The following is an 18,047-nucleotide window of genomic DNA, read 5'->3' as shown; positions in this document are numbered from 1 at the left end:
GGGCGCCGGCGGCTCCCAGCGCACCCGGCGCGCGGCGCGGCCGCTTCCGCGTCCCTGTGGCGGCGCGCTGGGGCCCCGCGGCTGCCGCGGGCGATGGCGCTGCCGCCGCTCCCGTCCCTGCCCCTGTCCCTGCCCGCAGCCGCGCTGGTGCTGGCGGTCCTCGCCGCCTTCCTCCTCGTCCTGGTGAGAGCCGCGCACGGCGGGCCCGGGGGGGCTCCGTGGCGGGGGCGGTGCGCGAGGCCCGCCCTGTGCACGCCCCCCGGTGCGGGGCAGGGGCGCTGCCCGGGATCGCGGCTCTGCCCGGGGGTCCCGCGGTCCTGCCGCGCCCCGCAGGCGGTAGGGCCGGCCCGGGCTGGGCGGCTGAAGCCGCCAGGGCTGCGCTTGTGCGGGGGGCTGTGCGGGGAATGTGTTTCGGCAAGGTGTTGGGGTACCGTGCCTGGCAAAGGGGAGCAAGACGGAGCATTTCAGCCTTACAGTACCTGTTGGGAAATGTCCTGGTAACGCCTTCGCGTTAACCATTTGGGAAGTGGCTGTGTTTCTGCGTATCCGAAGTGCCCTGCGAGATTAAGAAGGTCGAACCCCTGGAACGCGAAATTCTGCTGCCTGTCCGCAGTGCCACGTATGCATCCTGCCCAGGGAGGTGGCGGAGGCACCGTCCCTGTAGGTGTTTAAGGAAAGACTGGACGTGTCACTGGCATTGGTCTAATTGATACGGTGGTGTTGGGGCATCGGTGATCTCAGGGGTCTTTTTCAACCTAAGTTATTCTGTGTGTGGTATCACCAAGTAAAAGTGCTACAGAACCCAAGTTCTACCACTTTTTTTAGCCATGCATAAAGCAATCAGAGCCTTAGTGTTGCAAGCACACATGGCTGGCTGTTCATGAAGCCAATGATGCTGACAGTGGTCAGAGTGGGAGTAACCAAACGGCATGAGAGGGTTTTGGTCCTGTGTGAAATTCCAGAACAGTGACCCACCTCATTACTGAAATATACTTGGTTGCCCCTGGTAGCACATTTAACAGCTTGATAAACTTCTAACAATGCTTGACAACTTTTTTCATTTCTTCTTCATCACAGATTTGTGTAATCGCTCATGTAACTGCCAAAACAATGCCTCATGAAGATGCTGAGTGCAGGAAAGGATCTGCACCAAATATACATGATCCTGCTACAAGAGAACTCTCTGTCGTTGTGCCTTCATACAATGAGGAGAACCGGTGTAAGATTTTTCTAGTTTTGAGGAAAAGAAGAAAATCTATCTGTTGTTACTGTAATAATGCAGAGGTCAGTTGGGTTAGCAGTAGATTCTGGCGGGCCAGATTATATATCAGATTTTGGACACAGTTTCCAGAAAGCAGTCCAAGTACATTGAATTTCAAAATTAAGGCATAGTGTGACTTGATTTCTACTGCTAAAAATAGCATGGGGTACTTTTAAGAATCCTCTTAATTTTAATGAACCCCAGAAGAATGGCTGTTCATTACCCCTGTACATGCTGCAAGGGAAGAAGTAGTAAAATACTTTTTAAATTTATTTGAGAGCTTCCCACTCTTTAAACAACAACAGCAGCTTCAGACAAGCAGAGAAAGGGATGATCTCACTGGTTTGTGTTCGACTTGGCCATAGATACTGAGTGAAGGCTTTTAGATGTGATAGAAATAATCAAGCTCTAAAGCTGATGTGGCAGTACACAAGCTGACAGCTTGCTTAAATAGATAAAGTCAGTGGTGCTTTGCAGGGTCAGTCATAAAGAATGATTTTTTTTTTCCTTTAACGTTGTATAGAGAATTACATACTTCAAAATGAAAAGTTGGTTCCTTAGAATAAAAGTTTTTATCTTGTCTTTTTATCATGTGTGTGATTTTCTTCAGTGTTCTTTCTGCATTCAGAAAGGACAGCACTTACTTAGAGTTGCAGCTGCTAAGCTTGTTTACTGAAGGTAGTGTTGTATGAAAGAGTTGGTTTGCTCAGCCTTGCTTTGTGGCTGATTTCAGCTTGCTTTTGTAGGTGCTTTTGGTGTTACAATCTACTAACCTGACCTCCTCCACCTTTTCTCTAGTACCACTTATGATGGATGAAGCTTTGGATTATCTAGAAAAAAGACAGGTATTTTCTTTTTGCATTCAAAAGTCATTATTTTTCTGTGTGTTACGTATAACAAGTCAGTGATCTAGTCACTTTGTTATGTTAGTGTACATTAACACAGTACTACTTGGCTACTTAGAAATAATGCTTCTGTCTCTTATCAGTTATTTTTAGATCAAGTGCCAGAAAGGATTTTTAAATTAAGTAAAAATTTAATATGCGACTATAGGATGAAACAATCTTAATATGCATGAAATCTGCCCAAGACAGAGCTAAGGATTAACCATGCATTTAACTTTCTAATCTATGTCCTGGTTTGTTCCAACAAGTTTCTTAAGCATCTGTTCTTCATTAGGATTTGTTCCCTGGGTAAGAAGATCATTGTGAAAGTTTGTGGATTTTGTTTTGTTTAGGTTTTCTTAAAAGGGATGTTTTTCTAAGCTTCCATCTTCTACTGCTAATTGATTTTTCAGTTCTAGATGGTAGCAAGACAAGCCAATGTAACGGTACCTGCATCAAATATGGCAAAATTCTATAATTATGCCATCTTAACAAATTACTGCATCATATTAGTATCTGTTGGCAACTGTGAATTTCTGGTATGGAGAAAAGAATAATGATTTTGAAAAACCTACTGCCTACTTAAGAAATTGGATGAAATGCATTATTTCTGCTTTTATTTTCAAGAAACAAGATCCTTCATTCACTTATGAAGTGATAGTGGTTAATGATGGTAGTAAAGATCAAACTGCAAAGGTAAGCAAAAGTATGTCTTCCCAAGCAATCAGAGACATGGAATTTTGTTTGGATTTTTGTATATTTGTGGAATATAACAGTGGTTTATATTTATATTTTGGTACTTGAAGCAGTTGACAGTTGAAGTTCACATATCTGAATTATCTCTGTCATTGCATCATGGATGGCACATATGCACGTGAATACACATACAATTCTTCTGCAAATTCTAGTTTTCTTGATTGGCAGCTGTGACAGCCATTTTCCTGCAGCTGAGGTTCTAAGAATTCTAATCCTAACTTCAAGAAATTTCACTTGAAATACTCTACATGTGCATAGTGATGATGTGAATAGGAATTTGAGGAAGCTAAGAAGTCTTTTAAAATATCTCATTCATACTGTGATTGACAGAACAGCTGACACAGTTCTTTCCCACACCCTTCTTGGGATTGTTCATTTAAAAATCCACATACTAGTATAAGTATTTTCTGGAAAAAAAACCAAAAAAAGTAGTTCTGTATTCTTCTGCTTCAACTTTGATCTCTGTCACTGGCAAGGAAGGCTAGCCAGCTTGTGGGGTTTTTTTCCTACTGTTTGGAAGATGTTTGAGGTAGACACTAAAATGTATATTGCTTTAAGAATTGCTGGTATATAATTTTGACTGCTGTGCATTCTTTATACCATCTCTTTCAACTGAGCATACGATGGCTGCAGGCCTCTGGACTTAAAAGGACTCAAGACAACCTTTAGAAAAAATTAGGAGAAAACTCAAGCTTTATCTTCCCCACAACATGTACCAAAATGTTCAGATCCTTGCAGTGTCAATGGCGTTTTAGATCAATATGAATTTTTCTTCAAAACCACAAACAGCAGCAAGACAAGTGAGAAATAGATGGCTGTCATAGAAAATTGTATTTCTTTTATGAACTATTGGTGTTAATAGAAAAGGTCTGTAATAGTATGATATAAATTAAATTAGGATTGAGTTTTTTGGAGGTGGGAGGATGGGGGTTGAAATTGCTTATGGAAATAATCCTGTTCTTATTGAACATTACTTCATTTCTTCAGTCTTCTTGTTTTGACTGTGAACTGTTTTTTATTTTCCCAGACTCCAGCGAACACTGGCAATGTGTTTGTGCCGACTGAAGTGGTTATAGCTCTGTGCTATTAATTTATTTTCTTTTGAAGGGTGAGCAAATGTACACTTCTCCCTTGGTTCCTGGTTTTGTTTTATGCTGGCTTTTTGTGTATCTGTCAGGTTGCAAAGGAGTACTGCAAGAAATATGGAAGTGACAAAGTGCGAGTGATATCTTTGGAAAAAAATCGAGGGAAAGGGGGAGCAGTCAGGACGGTAATTAATACTTTCATCTCCTTCTCTGTTTGAACTACCTGTGCCCAAATATGCAGAAGATAGAGCTGTGCTGACTGACATTTTGAAGTCAATGCATTAACAAAGGGATTAGGAGAAAACTGACTACAGATTCTATAAATTAAAGCAAAATTTTTTTTCAAAATAAGTTTATTTTAGATCTTGATAGCAGTATTGTCTTTGCAGAAAGATCAACAGCAAAGACCTTTTTTTAATACTAGAATTCAAAGTGGAAAAAACTGCTTGAATCTCATACTCATGTTAGTTTTCATGTTAGAATCATGTTAGTTCATGTTAGAATCTCATGTTCATGTTAGAAATAGGCTTGTATTTATAAAAGCCAACAAAAAAAAAAAAAAAAAAAACCAAAACTGTTACAGATTAAAGTTAAGCTTTTGTAGACAAAATAGAGCCAAATTGGCAAACTTCAATCTCCAGGTCATGGCTGTGGTTTTTAATATGGTTGATAAACAGAACTCATCCAGCAAAGTTTATGTTTACTGAAGCCCACTGCTATCACCCACACTAGATAGTCAAAACAGCACAATTCATGCTTTCACATAGATATTATGATAAAATGAACATGTTCTAAATGTGAAATAGCTGTTACACATTTAGAAGGAATCGTATTCCTACAATGCACAACACCTTGCTTTTCTGAAAAAGGGTGATATCATCTATGGATTTTCAGTGACATGTCTTTATTTGTATTTTCAGCTCTATCTTTAGTATGTCAATTTATTTTTTATGAAAAATGAGTAAATATCAGAAATGGAGAGAACATAGTATTAGAACATATGGAACTGTTGTAAGAGATACAATTTTGAAGTTATTCTAAGAGAAGGAGAACAATTTTCTGTGTGATATACTTTTGCAATGCATCATGGAGAGTGGTTGTGTGTACAGGTACTTCTTTGACAGTCCAGATGCACACATGCTTGGTTGCAACAGTACTTTTGTCACACCCACTGCTAATTGCTTTCCTGTCTGGAGCCCTTCAAAAATTACGGAATTTTTCTGACCAAGCATGTGGCAAAATAAGCTGAGAAGCCTGTGCATCACAAGTGTTTTGCAGTGATACTGTGACTTGAGACAGTAGTCTTAAATTGATTTTGAGAAATAGCTCTTGAATTTTCATGAAACGCTGTTAGGAAAAACTCGCACTGCATCCTCCTTTCCGTAGCACGCATGACAAAGGAAAGCCATCCAGTGCAGTGGCAACTGCCAATCACCGCTTCTTCATGCTCCTCTCTAGAGCTGACTGTAGCACTTGTTGCCTTATAGATTTAGGTTTTCCTGAGGATTGTTAGCCTTTCGTGTTCATGCATTGTCTGTCACTGTGGACACTCAGAGTGTGAAGTCTCTAGATGTTATTACCATATAAATAGGTAAATTATTGTTAGTAGCAGAATATTAATACTCACCTGTTCAATTTCAAATGGTGTTTATTTTTTTATTGACTATTTTCATTGCAGGGTGTCTTTAGTTCTCGAGGGAAAACGATTCTTATGGCTGATGCAGATGGAGCTACAAAATTTGCAGATATTGAAAAAGTAGAAGAAGGTCTAAAGAATCTCCGGCCATGGCCTGTGAGTATAAATTCTCATCCTTTACTGCAATACACATGCATACTTTAATACACAAGATAGACTTTTGTAGTTCTCTTCAAATTTTTTGAGATCCAGTTGAAGATCTAGGTGTAAGTCTGAAGACCTAAGTGTAAGGTTAGAAGCCTCAAGAATAGGCTGTCAGAAGGAGCTTTCACTGAGTTCTTACCTCCTTTGCATCCATTGTGCCTACTCCAAGGCAGTACAGAATGTTCTATTTGCTGTTTATCCTTCCTGCAAATTGTTTGAAGTTGTTCTGTTCTGTATAAATACCATGTGATGCCTACTTAGTTTTCTTTGTGAACTGTTTTGTTTTTTCATTTTATCTGATGTCATCGTATATACCTTTAAGGGTGCATCTTAATTCCACCCTCTTTTATATAGGTTTTCTTTTCTCAGGGTCCTTAGTTTAATGACAGTATTTGGAAGAACTTTTATTGTAAACAAAAATTCAAGAACCTGTGGAACAAGAACATCTCCCTGCACAGTCATTCTCTTTTGGGAGCTTGACTTGAAAGAACTGAGGTTTATTTTCTGCTTAAATGCAGATGGGTGAGGTGCTTGTAGCTGGTTTCCCAGAGTGCCAGAAGAAGTGTGCAGCCTTCCAGACAGAGCTGCGGGGGCTGTCCCTGTGGAAGGGCTCACAGCCTGTGAGTGCCAGAGCCACAAGTGCAGGACCTAGAGGGCAGTGTGTGACCCTGACACTCTTCCCTACCAGGGCTGCAGCAGCTGCTGGTTCTCCAACATTGGCCTCAAATAGAGTAGATTTGAGAGATTTTCTGTGGGAAGTAGTGTGAGAATAATGTTAAACCTTTTGTTTTGATCATGTTGATTTAATTTGAGATTATATTTTTGGCTGATATCATGGCATTTTATTCATTTGAAGATACATCAGTGCAACAAGTGCTTTATTCTGTTATTGCTTCCATCGAGCAATATTTAAGGAAGATGTACATTGTAACATTTAGTTCCTAGGAATGCTGCATACTTATCTGTACTGCTAACATTTGCCATGTGCATAAAGTAAACAATGTAAAGCTAAAGAGGACCTGAATAAATTGAGGCAATTTGCATGCACCTTATGCAAATTATAATAAACTTTAGATTGTCTCTTAATTGTAGAAGACTGATTTAGGCTCAAAACCTAGCACTAGAAGAAATGCAGCTACAGGAAAAAGAAAGTCTGCTGCTTTGAAGTTTTTTTTTTTTATTTTATAATTCTCAACACAAGATTCCACCAATTCAAATAATATTAATTTAAGAAATAACTCTTTAATTTATATTCCTGTACAGGAAGGGATGGCTATTTCCTGTGGTTCTAGAGCTCATCTGGAGAAGGACTCAATAGCAAAGGTTTGTTTCCATTTCCTGCTGTGTACTTATAACCAAATATTTCCATTATTTGTTTCTGCTCTACAGGTTTTGCAATTAGATAATCAATATTTTTAAAAGAATGGAAGCTAAAAATAAGGAAAAGCTTGTCATTCATGTCCTCCATCATATACAAAGGATGTGTTCTAGATTTTAGGCACTTTGAACTCATTTCAGTTAGTGTTCCAATTTATGGATTTCATTTTTATAGTTGAGAATATCTCACAAGCAGAGCTTCTAAACCCTGACAGAATTGGTTGCCAGTAACGAGTACTGGGGCTGGAAGGGAAAGCAGCTGATGAGTTCATTACTATTGATTTCCTTCCAGTGCAAGAACTTGGCCTGCAGATCTTGAAACCTGTTTAAAATGAGTTAGGGATAATTAGCAGCCAACTGTTTGAAGAGTACCTCTATTCATGGGAAAGTGGTTTAAGTCTTCTGTATTACTCATAATAAAATTTTTGAGTTTTGAACACACAGACAGTACTGTTCTATGTGTGACTCGTGTAATAAACAGTGATGCACAGGCACATGGCTTTATCTTGCATCTGATTTTCTGATGTCTTGGCAGACAGTAATTGACAAAGCACAGGCATGGAACTTGTATTGCAGCAGACACATTGCTGGGCTCATTTTTTAGTGTCATTGGATGTGCTCATCATAGTAAATGTTCTCAAAGAGTTCTCTTTGTTCATACTGATGTTTAGTACTTGAAATTATTCTAAAATACATACACAACTACTAAAATAGTTACAGAAGTTCAATAGAAGTTACACTGGTAATGTTCAGCCTCTGGTAGATCTGTACTTTTTTATTCTGGTTTATGAGATAGTATTGGAGTGGTTCACTCTTCCTGAGTTCTTGCAAATATTGCTGTGTGTATATTAGCATCCTCAAAGCATCCTCATCCTCAAAAAGAAAAAGAAACCAAAACAAAAAAAAGAACTCAACAAGAAAAAAAAATGTCATTATTATCAGAAACTAGGAATTACTACAGGGAGATTATGTAGCTGATAAGGTGGAGCCCAGAAAAAGTGTTTCATTGCGTGGTCAAGTACTGGATGTAGACAGACTTTTCTCAGTGCATTCATATTTCTTGAAGGTATTGCTAGATTAAGGAGAAGTACTGGAACAGGACTTTCATCTTTTAATACAAAAGTATTATTTTTTGGGACATGTCCATCCTTTGCTTCCTGCTTCTCCCCATATTTCTGAATTTTTAATAGAGGAATCACAAACTGGTTGGGTAGTACTGATTTGCTTGAAATGTGTAGCCCATTTCATTTCATCACCCAGTTGTCCCTAGACTGGAATAGAAAGACTACCTTTACTATAGTGGGACAAGACTGCTGTGTAGTGCAATAGGTATAAAAAAGTTGGAGAGCAATCTTTTAGATGTTGGGATTTCTCTCTGGACTTATTGGCATCTAAAACAGTAGAATGAAGCTGTGATAAGCAGCTGTATTGAAGTTATTAAGACCAGAATTTCACCCTTATGTTCAATCTCAATACATAAAGAATTCTGGTCTGCCTCCAGAAATGTTAATGTCCTTTAATGAATCTATACTATGACTTGCATAAGTAGTCTTAGGAGTGATAAGTATAACCCAAGAACTCCTCTTTGTGAAGTAAGTGCACAGTTTCACTGTCTGACAATCATGCAGCCTCCTAGCTCTTCCCTTCTGGCCCTGGTGGGAGCCTGGTGTTCTTGGTCACAGAACAAAAAGAGCCAAAGAGGCCACACCAGATCCACCATTAACCTGGGCAGGAGCACTTTACAAAAGACACAAGCTATGAATTTGGTTTTCCTTAAGCCAAAGGCTATTACATAATAAGCCAAGCATCTTCTCTGTTTTTCAAGTGAGATTCTAAATTGTTGGCTTTAAAGGCATCTCTTATCACCCAGAGATACTTAACATTTGAATCATTGGCTTCTAAAGATTTTATATGATACATGGCTTGCAGTCAGATACAATCACTTAAATTTAGCTTGAGAACAGCAGTGAGTTCAGAAGCAATTTTTAGATCACAATTCTAGATGTTTAGGAACTGTCTGGAATAAAAGACTAAGAGGGACCTCTGCAAATCTAGACTCAGCCTCTGGAGTTCATGGACAGACTTATCTGTATGATTATCGTGTCAGGAACACAAGTGTAACCAAAGAGTAGGTTGGGTACATTTATCAGGAATCTAAAATATATCCATGAAAGCAAAAGAACAAAAGAGATGACTGTAACATTGCTGGAAATACAAAATGAAATATCTTACACAGCAGCCTTTACTTTAGACCTGGTTTTCACTTGGTCCATTATATACTTCCAAAGAGTCATGCAGAAGATACTATGGCTGTTCCACTAATTATTTGAAATCCAGGTGCAGGTTCTTGCTTTATTTAATAAGGCGTAATCCAGAGTGAAAAACTGCTCTGATCTGGGGAGAGGAGAAAAAGGAACTTGGATTTCTCCTATCCTAAACTATACACATGACTGGCAAGTCTTTCCATAGATCAAAATATTTCCCTTTCAGCCAAAATTTTGTTTGTACTGTAACAATTGGTAAGTTCTGTTTTCATTCCAGTGCAAAAATACAGCCAGTTTATGAACTTTGAAAGCTATCACGAAATAGGGTTGCTGTCCTGTAAGACAGCTCTCTTCAAGCACTTGACTCATCACTCAAATAAAACCACTTAACTTCTTGCCTTTTGTCCACAGCGCTCTTACTTTCGAACTCTCCTCATGTATGGGTTCCACTTCCTGGTGTGGTTTCTCTGTGTCAAAGAGATCCGGGACACACAGTGTGGATTTAAACTTCTAACCAGAGAAGCTGCCTTGCAGACTTTCTCAAACCTTCACATAGAACGCTGGTAAATTGTTCCTTTTTTTGTTGGTGGTGTTTTTTTTAATAATTGAACATGGGTTTGGAAAAGTAATTTTAGTGCTGCAGCTATGATGAAATATGTGATGTCTTTGTATACATCCCAGCTGCTCAGTTTAGTCAATTACAGTATTGCCTGCATGGCAGCTTTGATTTCTTGTTACATTAAAGTATCCTGGTAACTGCTAGAAATTCTATGTTCTTATTAAGATACATTGTAGGAAAGTAGTTGCATATTTAATTTTATTCTCTTTTCTCAAAAGATGTATGTAATCCTAGGTAGGATATTTTGGTTTTGCCTTGTCATAAGAAATGATAATTGATTAGGAAAGAGGAGAGGGCAAAAAAGAGGAAAAAGTCCTCAAACAACTGAAAATCCCAATAACTCTTCTTTCTTCACCTCCAGAAGAAATTTCAAACAAACAGTTTTTCATGGTGCTGTAATTCACTCCCAGTTTCTGAGTCTTCTCTCCTTTTACAGATACAAGCCATGCAAGCAGAGTAAGAAATGGAGAGAAGCTGTTATTATGATAAGGAAAGTTAAGAGTTATTAATCATACTCAAAACTCCTATCAGTGTTACTTTTTATACATTACTATTCAGTAATGCTTAACCAAAGTGTTTTATGAAAAATCAATATCTGATAAGGTGTTTGTAATTGCTGAGGACTCTAAAGTGAAAACAAATGCTTATTCTTTACTTACTTTCTTGCTAGTGTATTTTATGTGAGGAACATTGACAGATATCTTTAATTTAAGACGACTGAAAATTGTGTGATCTTTAAATTACTTTAGAGCTCCTTTAGCTGTAATTTAGATACAACAGTTACCTTATGTGAATGATACTGCCATGACTACTATTATGGGACTGAAACACCTCTTTAATATTAAAAATACTAGAAAACAGACCAGATTTTTCTTCTTGTTGTGATGAATTTGATTTATAGATGCTTACATTTAGGAAATCTTGAAACTGAAGCATACAAGGAAAAATACAATTTTATCATTATGGCAATAAGGATCACATAACACTTCTTAAAGAGAGACCAAGATATTTCCTAGAATATTGTTTTAATCTAACCCTACATTTTAGAAGGCATTTGAAAATTAATAGATTCTACAAACTGTTTATGTATTCAATACTTACATCCTAAACTGGCTTTTTTTGGTGAGTGTTCTCATTGTCTTTTTTGTTTAACTACCCTTTGGCTGTATATATATGAGTATAAACGAAGCATTCTTGAAATTTACTTTCTAAATAGCAAAGTTTTGACATTAGTTTGAAATGAAAGCAACCTTGTGAACAGAGAGCATATGCTTTGTGTTTTAGATTCTGAATTTGATTACACAGCTAATCTGTTTTTCAGAAATGGATGGAGCAGATTTTTTAATCTAAAACTTAAAAGAAAATTAAAAGAGATATTATAAAAACATAACAGAGACAGCTGGAATTACTTCAGGCTATAAAAGAAGATTTAGTTCTGCATCTGTAGTCTTGACCTGAAAAATCTAACTGTTCGTGTTAAATTTTGATGCACAGGAGAAATACTGGAAAATTAAATGGTCTCACTGGCTGAGTTTTCCTGTCCTAAATTTGATAATTGATTTCTTCTGACAACAAAAAAAAAAGATATATTTTCTTCCTGCCAGAAAATGTCTATCCTTGGAAGAACTAGACATAGCAATGACAGTCCTACCTTTATGACAAACAGAGGGGAAATTCAAAATGTAGTTCTAATCCTGGTTTGATTGGCATATTTTTGTGAAGTGGCAATTTATGATAGCATTGTACAAGTCAGCAGATCAATGAAGAGACCAAATTGTTGCTATTACTTTTATCTATAAAAATTGCCTTGTGCACTGAACAAGACATGCTGTTGCACATTTAAAACTGAGAAAGATCAATGTAAAAAAATGTTTGTTTCTCCAGTTTGTCACTAATCTCTAAATATGAGTTGCTATATAAAAGTTACAGAAAAATAAGCATTCATGTTGCTGCAGAGATTTTTTTCCCACTTTTGTGCCATTGTAGACCAACACAAGCAGTGGAATGAATTGGTTTTTTCCTGGTTTTGTGCATGGCAAGTAAAATTGTTTATGAGCATCTAGTCAACGCAAAAATATTTTTCTGGTTTAACTCTGTCTGTTTTGTCTTTTAAAAAGTCCTGCTCTTGGCTGACACGTGGACTTTCAAAAGGCCAAGTTCAGCTAGGGCAGTTCTGGCATTCTAGCCTACTTGGCATCCTATTTGGTTTCATTGTTAGACCTCTTTGACCATTCGCTGTTTTCTTTGCCTGTAAGAGTTTCTTGGAAAAACATATCTTGGATGTACAAAAATTGTACATTGTACATTTTGCACATCATACAAAATGTACTCGTAAATTCCAGTTAAAACATTATAGCTGAAGGCCTGATTTTGTTTTGTGAAACACATAGTATTGGACCAGAAAGAGTCCTCGTGCAATTTTAAAATGCAGAATAATTTTTAAGGATAGATATTTTATAAGCTCAAGCATCTTAAGGATTCAGTTTAAAAAGACTGAATTGAATTAAACACCTACCAGCTTGGTTTTCAAATGAATTTTAGCCAGAATTGTCTTAAATTGTAATTTAACCAAAACACAACCACATGGAGAATTTTTTCTTTACTTTACAATACATGTTTGTGGTACTTAGCACATCATGGAGCCACTATTAGAAATAGATGGGGAAATCATTCATACCATAGATTTTTGGCTACAGTACTCTGGGTACTTAAATTGGAACCTGAATTCTTTCAGGCTGGAGCCACGTTTGGGTGTTCTGAACTGTGTGCCCCCCTCCCAAGAGGCTGCAGAATGAAGTACATGGTGTGAATTATATCTTGCTGTTTCTGAGAGTGGTTCTGTCACAGGTTAACTGCTCACAAACGGCTTTGTGGCAAGTCACATGAATTGCACTTACAGCTCATCCACTGGTGTGGCTTTGATCTCCTCTAGGGTAGGCTCCATTTAACACACTCAAGTTTAATCCTGGCTGTGGAAGCTTCTGTGTGGTTCTCCTGTACCATCTGGATCTGGTGGTCTGCAGTATGGCTGTACTGCTGTCAGTGTATTGAGCACACTGCAGTCTGTATTCCCTGACTAACCATTCTGGCATACTGAGAGGTGGTGGGGAAAAGAGATGAAAATCGATAACCCAGTGGTATTCTACTGAAGTCATTCTCCTTTCAGTTTTGAATAGTTTTTTTGGTTTGTTTTTTTTTTTTTATTTTTTTTTTTATTTCAGGATATGTTCACTGTTACCCAAATGGCAACCACATGTAACAATATTAGTGTTCATCATGATTAATTCCTGTGCTTTTAATCTCTTAGTTTGAGCCCTGTAGTTCACAGAACTATTTAATGTTCTTGATGTATGTGCTGACATTCTAGTAATCAGTTGTCCACAGGAATTACTGCAAATAACTATTAGTTCACTAGGCTAATAGTTTGTGTAATACTTTTAGAGCAGCTCATGCAGTCTAATTCATCAGACAATTATTTTGTGTCTCTTAAGATTTTGAGTCATTTAAGTAAGTATTACAAAATTAGATTTAGTCTTAATACACATGATCCATAAACATTCAAAGGTGAATACATTGGGTTTTTGGCTTAAAAATGTAAAATGTCAGCAAAAAACTAAATACTACCTCTTCAGTAGAAGAATGGTGTGATTAATAAAATAATATTCAACCCTCACGTAAAGACAGCAGTGAAATGACAGGGCTGCTTGGAGCAGATTTAGTTCACTGAGGTAAAAAAATAATTTATTCTTGTAACTTTTTTGGTGACAATGAGAAGGCATGTGTCCTAATCAAAGTCAGATTTACAATGCAGCTCTAAATTCCCTGTACACAATAGCTGTAGCCTCTGTAGATAACATCTGTCTGTGCTGCCTTTGCTTGTTTTAGTGCTGTCCTGTGTGGAATCAGTGGCTCTCCTGTCGCGTACACGGAGAGCGCAAGTCCAGGTCTGTGCGTGTGTGCCTGTGATTCCACCAGCAAGCCAGCCTGCTGTGGGCTGTGCTTAAGTGGGAACCTACCTGTGTGTGTCAGACCTACATGCACATTTCACAGTGGACTGCTGCTGTTGCATTTATTAATAGCTTTACAGAAATGCACTGCTTAAAAGGAGAAGGTGGCTTGAAGTAGAAGGAAATAACATCTGAACTTGGCAAGCAACCTGCTAAAGTCTTCTGCCTGTTCTTAATCACTTTGTCCCTTTCCATCTTTTCTCTAGTGTTAAAGACATGAATTTACGCAACTCTTTAAGCATAAATTAATAATTTTCTGGTTTTCTTATTGCATACATTCCCTCCAGTGTAAAATAGTTTCTTTAATTTCAAAAGAAAATTGTCTTAGACTTAGCAATGAGAATTAAAGGCAAATTACTAGAATCTTCACAATTGTGATTTGTGTTCAACCCTGTCAATAGTAGCTACTGGCAGTTTCATATGCTGATTTCTAAACGAGCATTAAAAGCTGCCAAACTACTTATTGCATATAAAAAGTCCGGTGTTTCAGAGCCAGAAGGCCTACTTGAGAATGCATTTACAGGAATGAAACACACAGACAATTCTCTGTGCAGAGACCTGAGAAGATTAAAGTGCATTCTGGACAAAGTGAAAAGGAAAGCACCTGACAGAGCAGAATCACTGCCCCAATTCATTTTGCCATACAACCTGCAAAAATTTGAGCCAACAAAAAAGACAAGTCTCTCAGGAGGGTTCTTGAGCATTAAGTGGTCACTAAACTGTTGTTTGGATTCTGTTGTGCATGGTAAAATAAATAATACCTCACTTCTATGCTGCCACCTTGAGTTCCTTGACGAGAAAGTAAAAGGAGTGCCCATCAGATCAGCATAAAGCCACAGCAGGTAGATGTCCTCCTCGATAAAACTACTAGAGATGTGGAGTGACCCTGTACATTTGACTGCTTGGTCTTCATGGTCTTCAAAAATGTTTAAATTGTGTTTGTAACAGAAGGAAAAGCAAGTAGTGGGCTGAACACAGAGTGATCTATACCTTCAAATACAGATTTCAGAGAAGTATTGTTATTGTTGACTGTATTTTGGCTGTGTTCTGAGATGTTTAGTCAGGAAAATTAATATCCCATCCCTGTGTATCTGACCCATAGAGCATTGGTATCAACTACATAACTATACAGTCATTTAATTAACATTTGCACTGTCTTTCATCTGGGAGTATGTTGATTATATTTGGTATTTCATGTTCTTCTTCAGGGCATTTGACGTGGAACTTCTTTATATAGCCCAGCACTTGAAAATACCTATAGCAGAAGTTGCTGTCAACTGGACTGAAATAGAAGGTAGGGAGAGAGTTCATGTTCTTACAAGATTCCTGACATATCAATCCAGAATAGCTGATCCAAGGTTATTGTCCTATTTACCTGATTTTGATAGCACACAGTTTTCCTTCAAATTTACAAATACAAATTCTGAATTTCATGTCCTTGCCAGCCTACTGCCATGGCTTGGTACAGAAAGAGTAGGTGAAGGGGTAGCATGGCAGAGAAACTGTGCAGTCCCACTGGAGACAAAAGTAAGGAGTTACAGTGCTAGGACAAAACACTTACTTTGGCATGTCTTCTTGCTGTAATGTGTTAATAAATTAATGCAGTTGTAAACCACTGTGCAGGGAGTCTGACCATCATCACTTACTGATTCAATTCCATTTCACTGTATCTTGCCTTCCAAAATTGTCAGCTATTAAGGGTTCCTCTAGAGCACCATCTCTTCTTAAGATGTGATATTGTTTCAGACCTGTAAGGAGGTCTCTGCCACTGAGTTATTGGAAGTATAGCTCCATGCGTATTTCTTCAGTGCAGAACCAGCTTAAGAGGTACTGCTTGCTTAAGCTCACTTCCCCTACATCAAATGCAGTTCCTTTATTTTTTTGTCCTTTTCATGGTTTTTATCTTTTTTAATCTCCTCAGTACAACTTCCAGACAACAGAAGTTATAATGAACTTATGTAGTAATTATGAAACGTGCAAGTACAGAATGTCCTGAGCCAGTTTTACTAGAAATGTTTCCTTTCAGTGCAGTTCCATGTGTTCATTGCACCTAACACAAATTTTAGCAGAGATGGTAGAAGGCGTGGTTTTGTAGTGTGGGTTCCTTGCCTTGCCTGATGATTGGCACCTTCATATTATTGCTGTAAGACAAGCTGGTGGTCCTCTTCTCCAAAGCTGCTAGATAAATCATTTGCTTAGTCCTTGATGTTCAGGTTCCTATTTACTTGAACAAAGCCTTGTCAGGGAGAGCACTGCGCATCTTGTCATGTACATGGAATTACTGTGCTGCTTGCAAACTAGAGTGTCCCACCTATGGTATAATGTAATACTATAAAGCAATTGCTTTCAAAATATATATATTTTTATTAACGTTAAGGTCTAGGTTGTGGGGCTGAGTGTGCTGAGAATGCAGAGGTTCAGGACTGCTTAAATGTTAGTCTTGCTGGTGCTCATTTTTTTCCTAACAATGTCATTCTGATTTTCTTCTTCATTAATCACAGGTTCTAAGTTAGTTCCCTTTTGGAGCTGGCTGCAGATGGGCAGGGATCTTCTTTTTATACGACTGCGATATATGACTGGTGCCTGGAAGCTTGAAGCAAAAAAATGTAATTAGGTTATTTACATTTTCCAAATATATTATTATGCTTAATGGAACACAAGAACAGTTTCAATCAAGTGAAGTGGTGGTGAAAGCTGAGGTAATTCTTCATTGCTCCTCTGTATGTTTCATTTTGCAGCATGTATGTGTTTTATAAGATTGTCAGCAGAGAATTTCTACATTTTGAAAAAAGAAAGCATTTCCAAAAAGGTTTTCTTATGTGGTAATCAGGTTTTTATTTTATTAAATAGTAGCTTTAACATTTCTTATAAATTCATTCAAATGAATATATCTGCTTTTGTCTCATCATCCATCTGGAATCTCCTTATACATATTAAAAAGAAGCACTCTGTTCGACACTGTGCAATGTTCTGTTGTGAATGTTAGGACATATTGCAACTTGGAATTACCATTCATGGTTCACGCTGATGCATGTTGAGATTCAGTGTTATGGGAAACATTAATGGATTTTACTGAGTTATAACAGTAATGTTCATAAAGTTGTTCTCAGGACTTCCAGTAGTCCCTTGACATTCCAAATGTTTTTGTCTGAAGCTGAAATAGTTTTCCTGAGATCAAACTGCAGATCTTTTCAAGACCGTAGAAGGTCTGAGAGAAAGCACATTTAATTTTAAAATGTCTTTTATAAACGTGTTTTGCTTATACAGACACAGTAGTGCATGCTCAAGGCTAGGAGTCCTGGACATCTAGAGATCTGTAGTGAAAAGGGTACGGAAAGCTCAGAGCATGCAAAAGTGAGACCCAGTGTACACTACTGGGGACCTGTGCATTAGTAATGCCAGTCTGATGTTGTCATGCTTCAAATGAGATCAGAGACAGAGGGAGGATCTTGACTCTTTCATACTAATATCACATTGCATTACAGTACAGTAACAGTTTCATTTGTACTTTCAAAGTAGCTGTGAATTGCCAACAAACTAAGCCAATCTGTCTTTCTGAAACTTGTAAAATTTGAAAAGCTTTAAAGAATGAACAGTGTATGGTTGTACTTTCACATGTGAATTCATTGGTGATTTTTCTTACTCTTTCTGTAATACTGACTTGAGTTTTGCTTCTGTTAGAGTTACCTCAGTTTTCTATAAAGTGCTGGAATAAATTCTCAAAAAATATATTCAGTTTGACTTCACAGGCTTTATTCTCTTACTTTGTCCAGATACATGTCTGTCACCTCTGCAGAATCAATCAAGACATTGTCATTTCTAGAATAAAATACCAGCTCCTCCTCCTTGCTACAGTGTGGATTCACAGAATCAGAGAATATTCTGAGTTGGAAGGGACCTATAATGGTTGCTTCTTTAGGTGCAGCCTGATGTATTCCCTTTCAGTGGAGCTAA

At 37.9% G+C, this 18,047-nt stretch overlaps 1 protein-coding gene across 3 annotated transcripts; it reads left to right on the top strand.

The window, feature by feature from the left end:
* Positions 1-52: 52 nt before the first annotated feature.
* On the top strand, positions 53-17,824 carry ALG5 (ALG5 dolichyl-phosphate beta-glucosyltransferase). Of its 3 annotated transcripts, none has more exons than XM_053971550.1 (10): positions 53-183; positions 1,078-1,219; positions 2,060-2,106; positions 2,773-2,841; positions 4,079-4,171; positions 5,665-5,778; positions 7,090-7,149; positions 9,879-10,030; positions 15,302-15,387; positions 16,595-17,824. In XM_053971550.1, exons 1-10 carry the CDS (start codon positions 94-96, stop codon positions 16,705-16,707), a joined length of 966 nt encoding a protein of 321 aa, XP_053827525.1. In that variant the 5' UTR covers positions 53-93; the 3' UTR covers positions 16,708-17,824. The 3 variants fall into 3 exon arrangements, with proteins under 3 accessions (XP_053827525.1, XP_053827527.1, XP_053827528.1); XM_053971552.1 differs by lacking the exon at positions 53-183 and adding an exon at positions 373-660; XM_053971553.1 differs by lacking the exon at positions 53-183 and adding an exon at positions 375-619.
* The last annotated feature ends 223 nt before the right edge of the window (positions 17,825-18,047 follow it).

Source organism: Vidua macroura, chromosome 2 (assembly GCF_024509145.1).
Source record: "Vidua macroura isolate BioBank_ID:100142 chromosome 2, ASM2450914v1, whole genome shotgun sequence".
Classification (NCBI taxonomy): Eukaryota; Metazoa; Chordata; class Aves; order Passeriformes; family Viduidae; genus Vidua; species Vidua macroura.
Note: the sequence above shows the minus strand (reverse complement) of the source record. Positions and strands in the feature narration are given on the sequence as shown.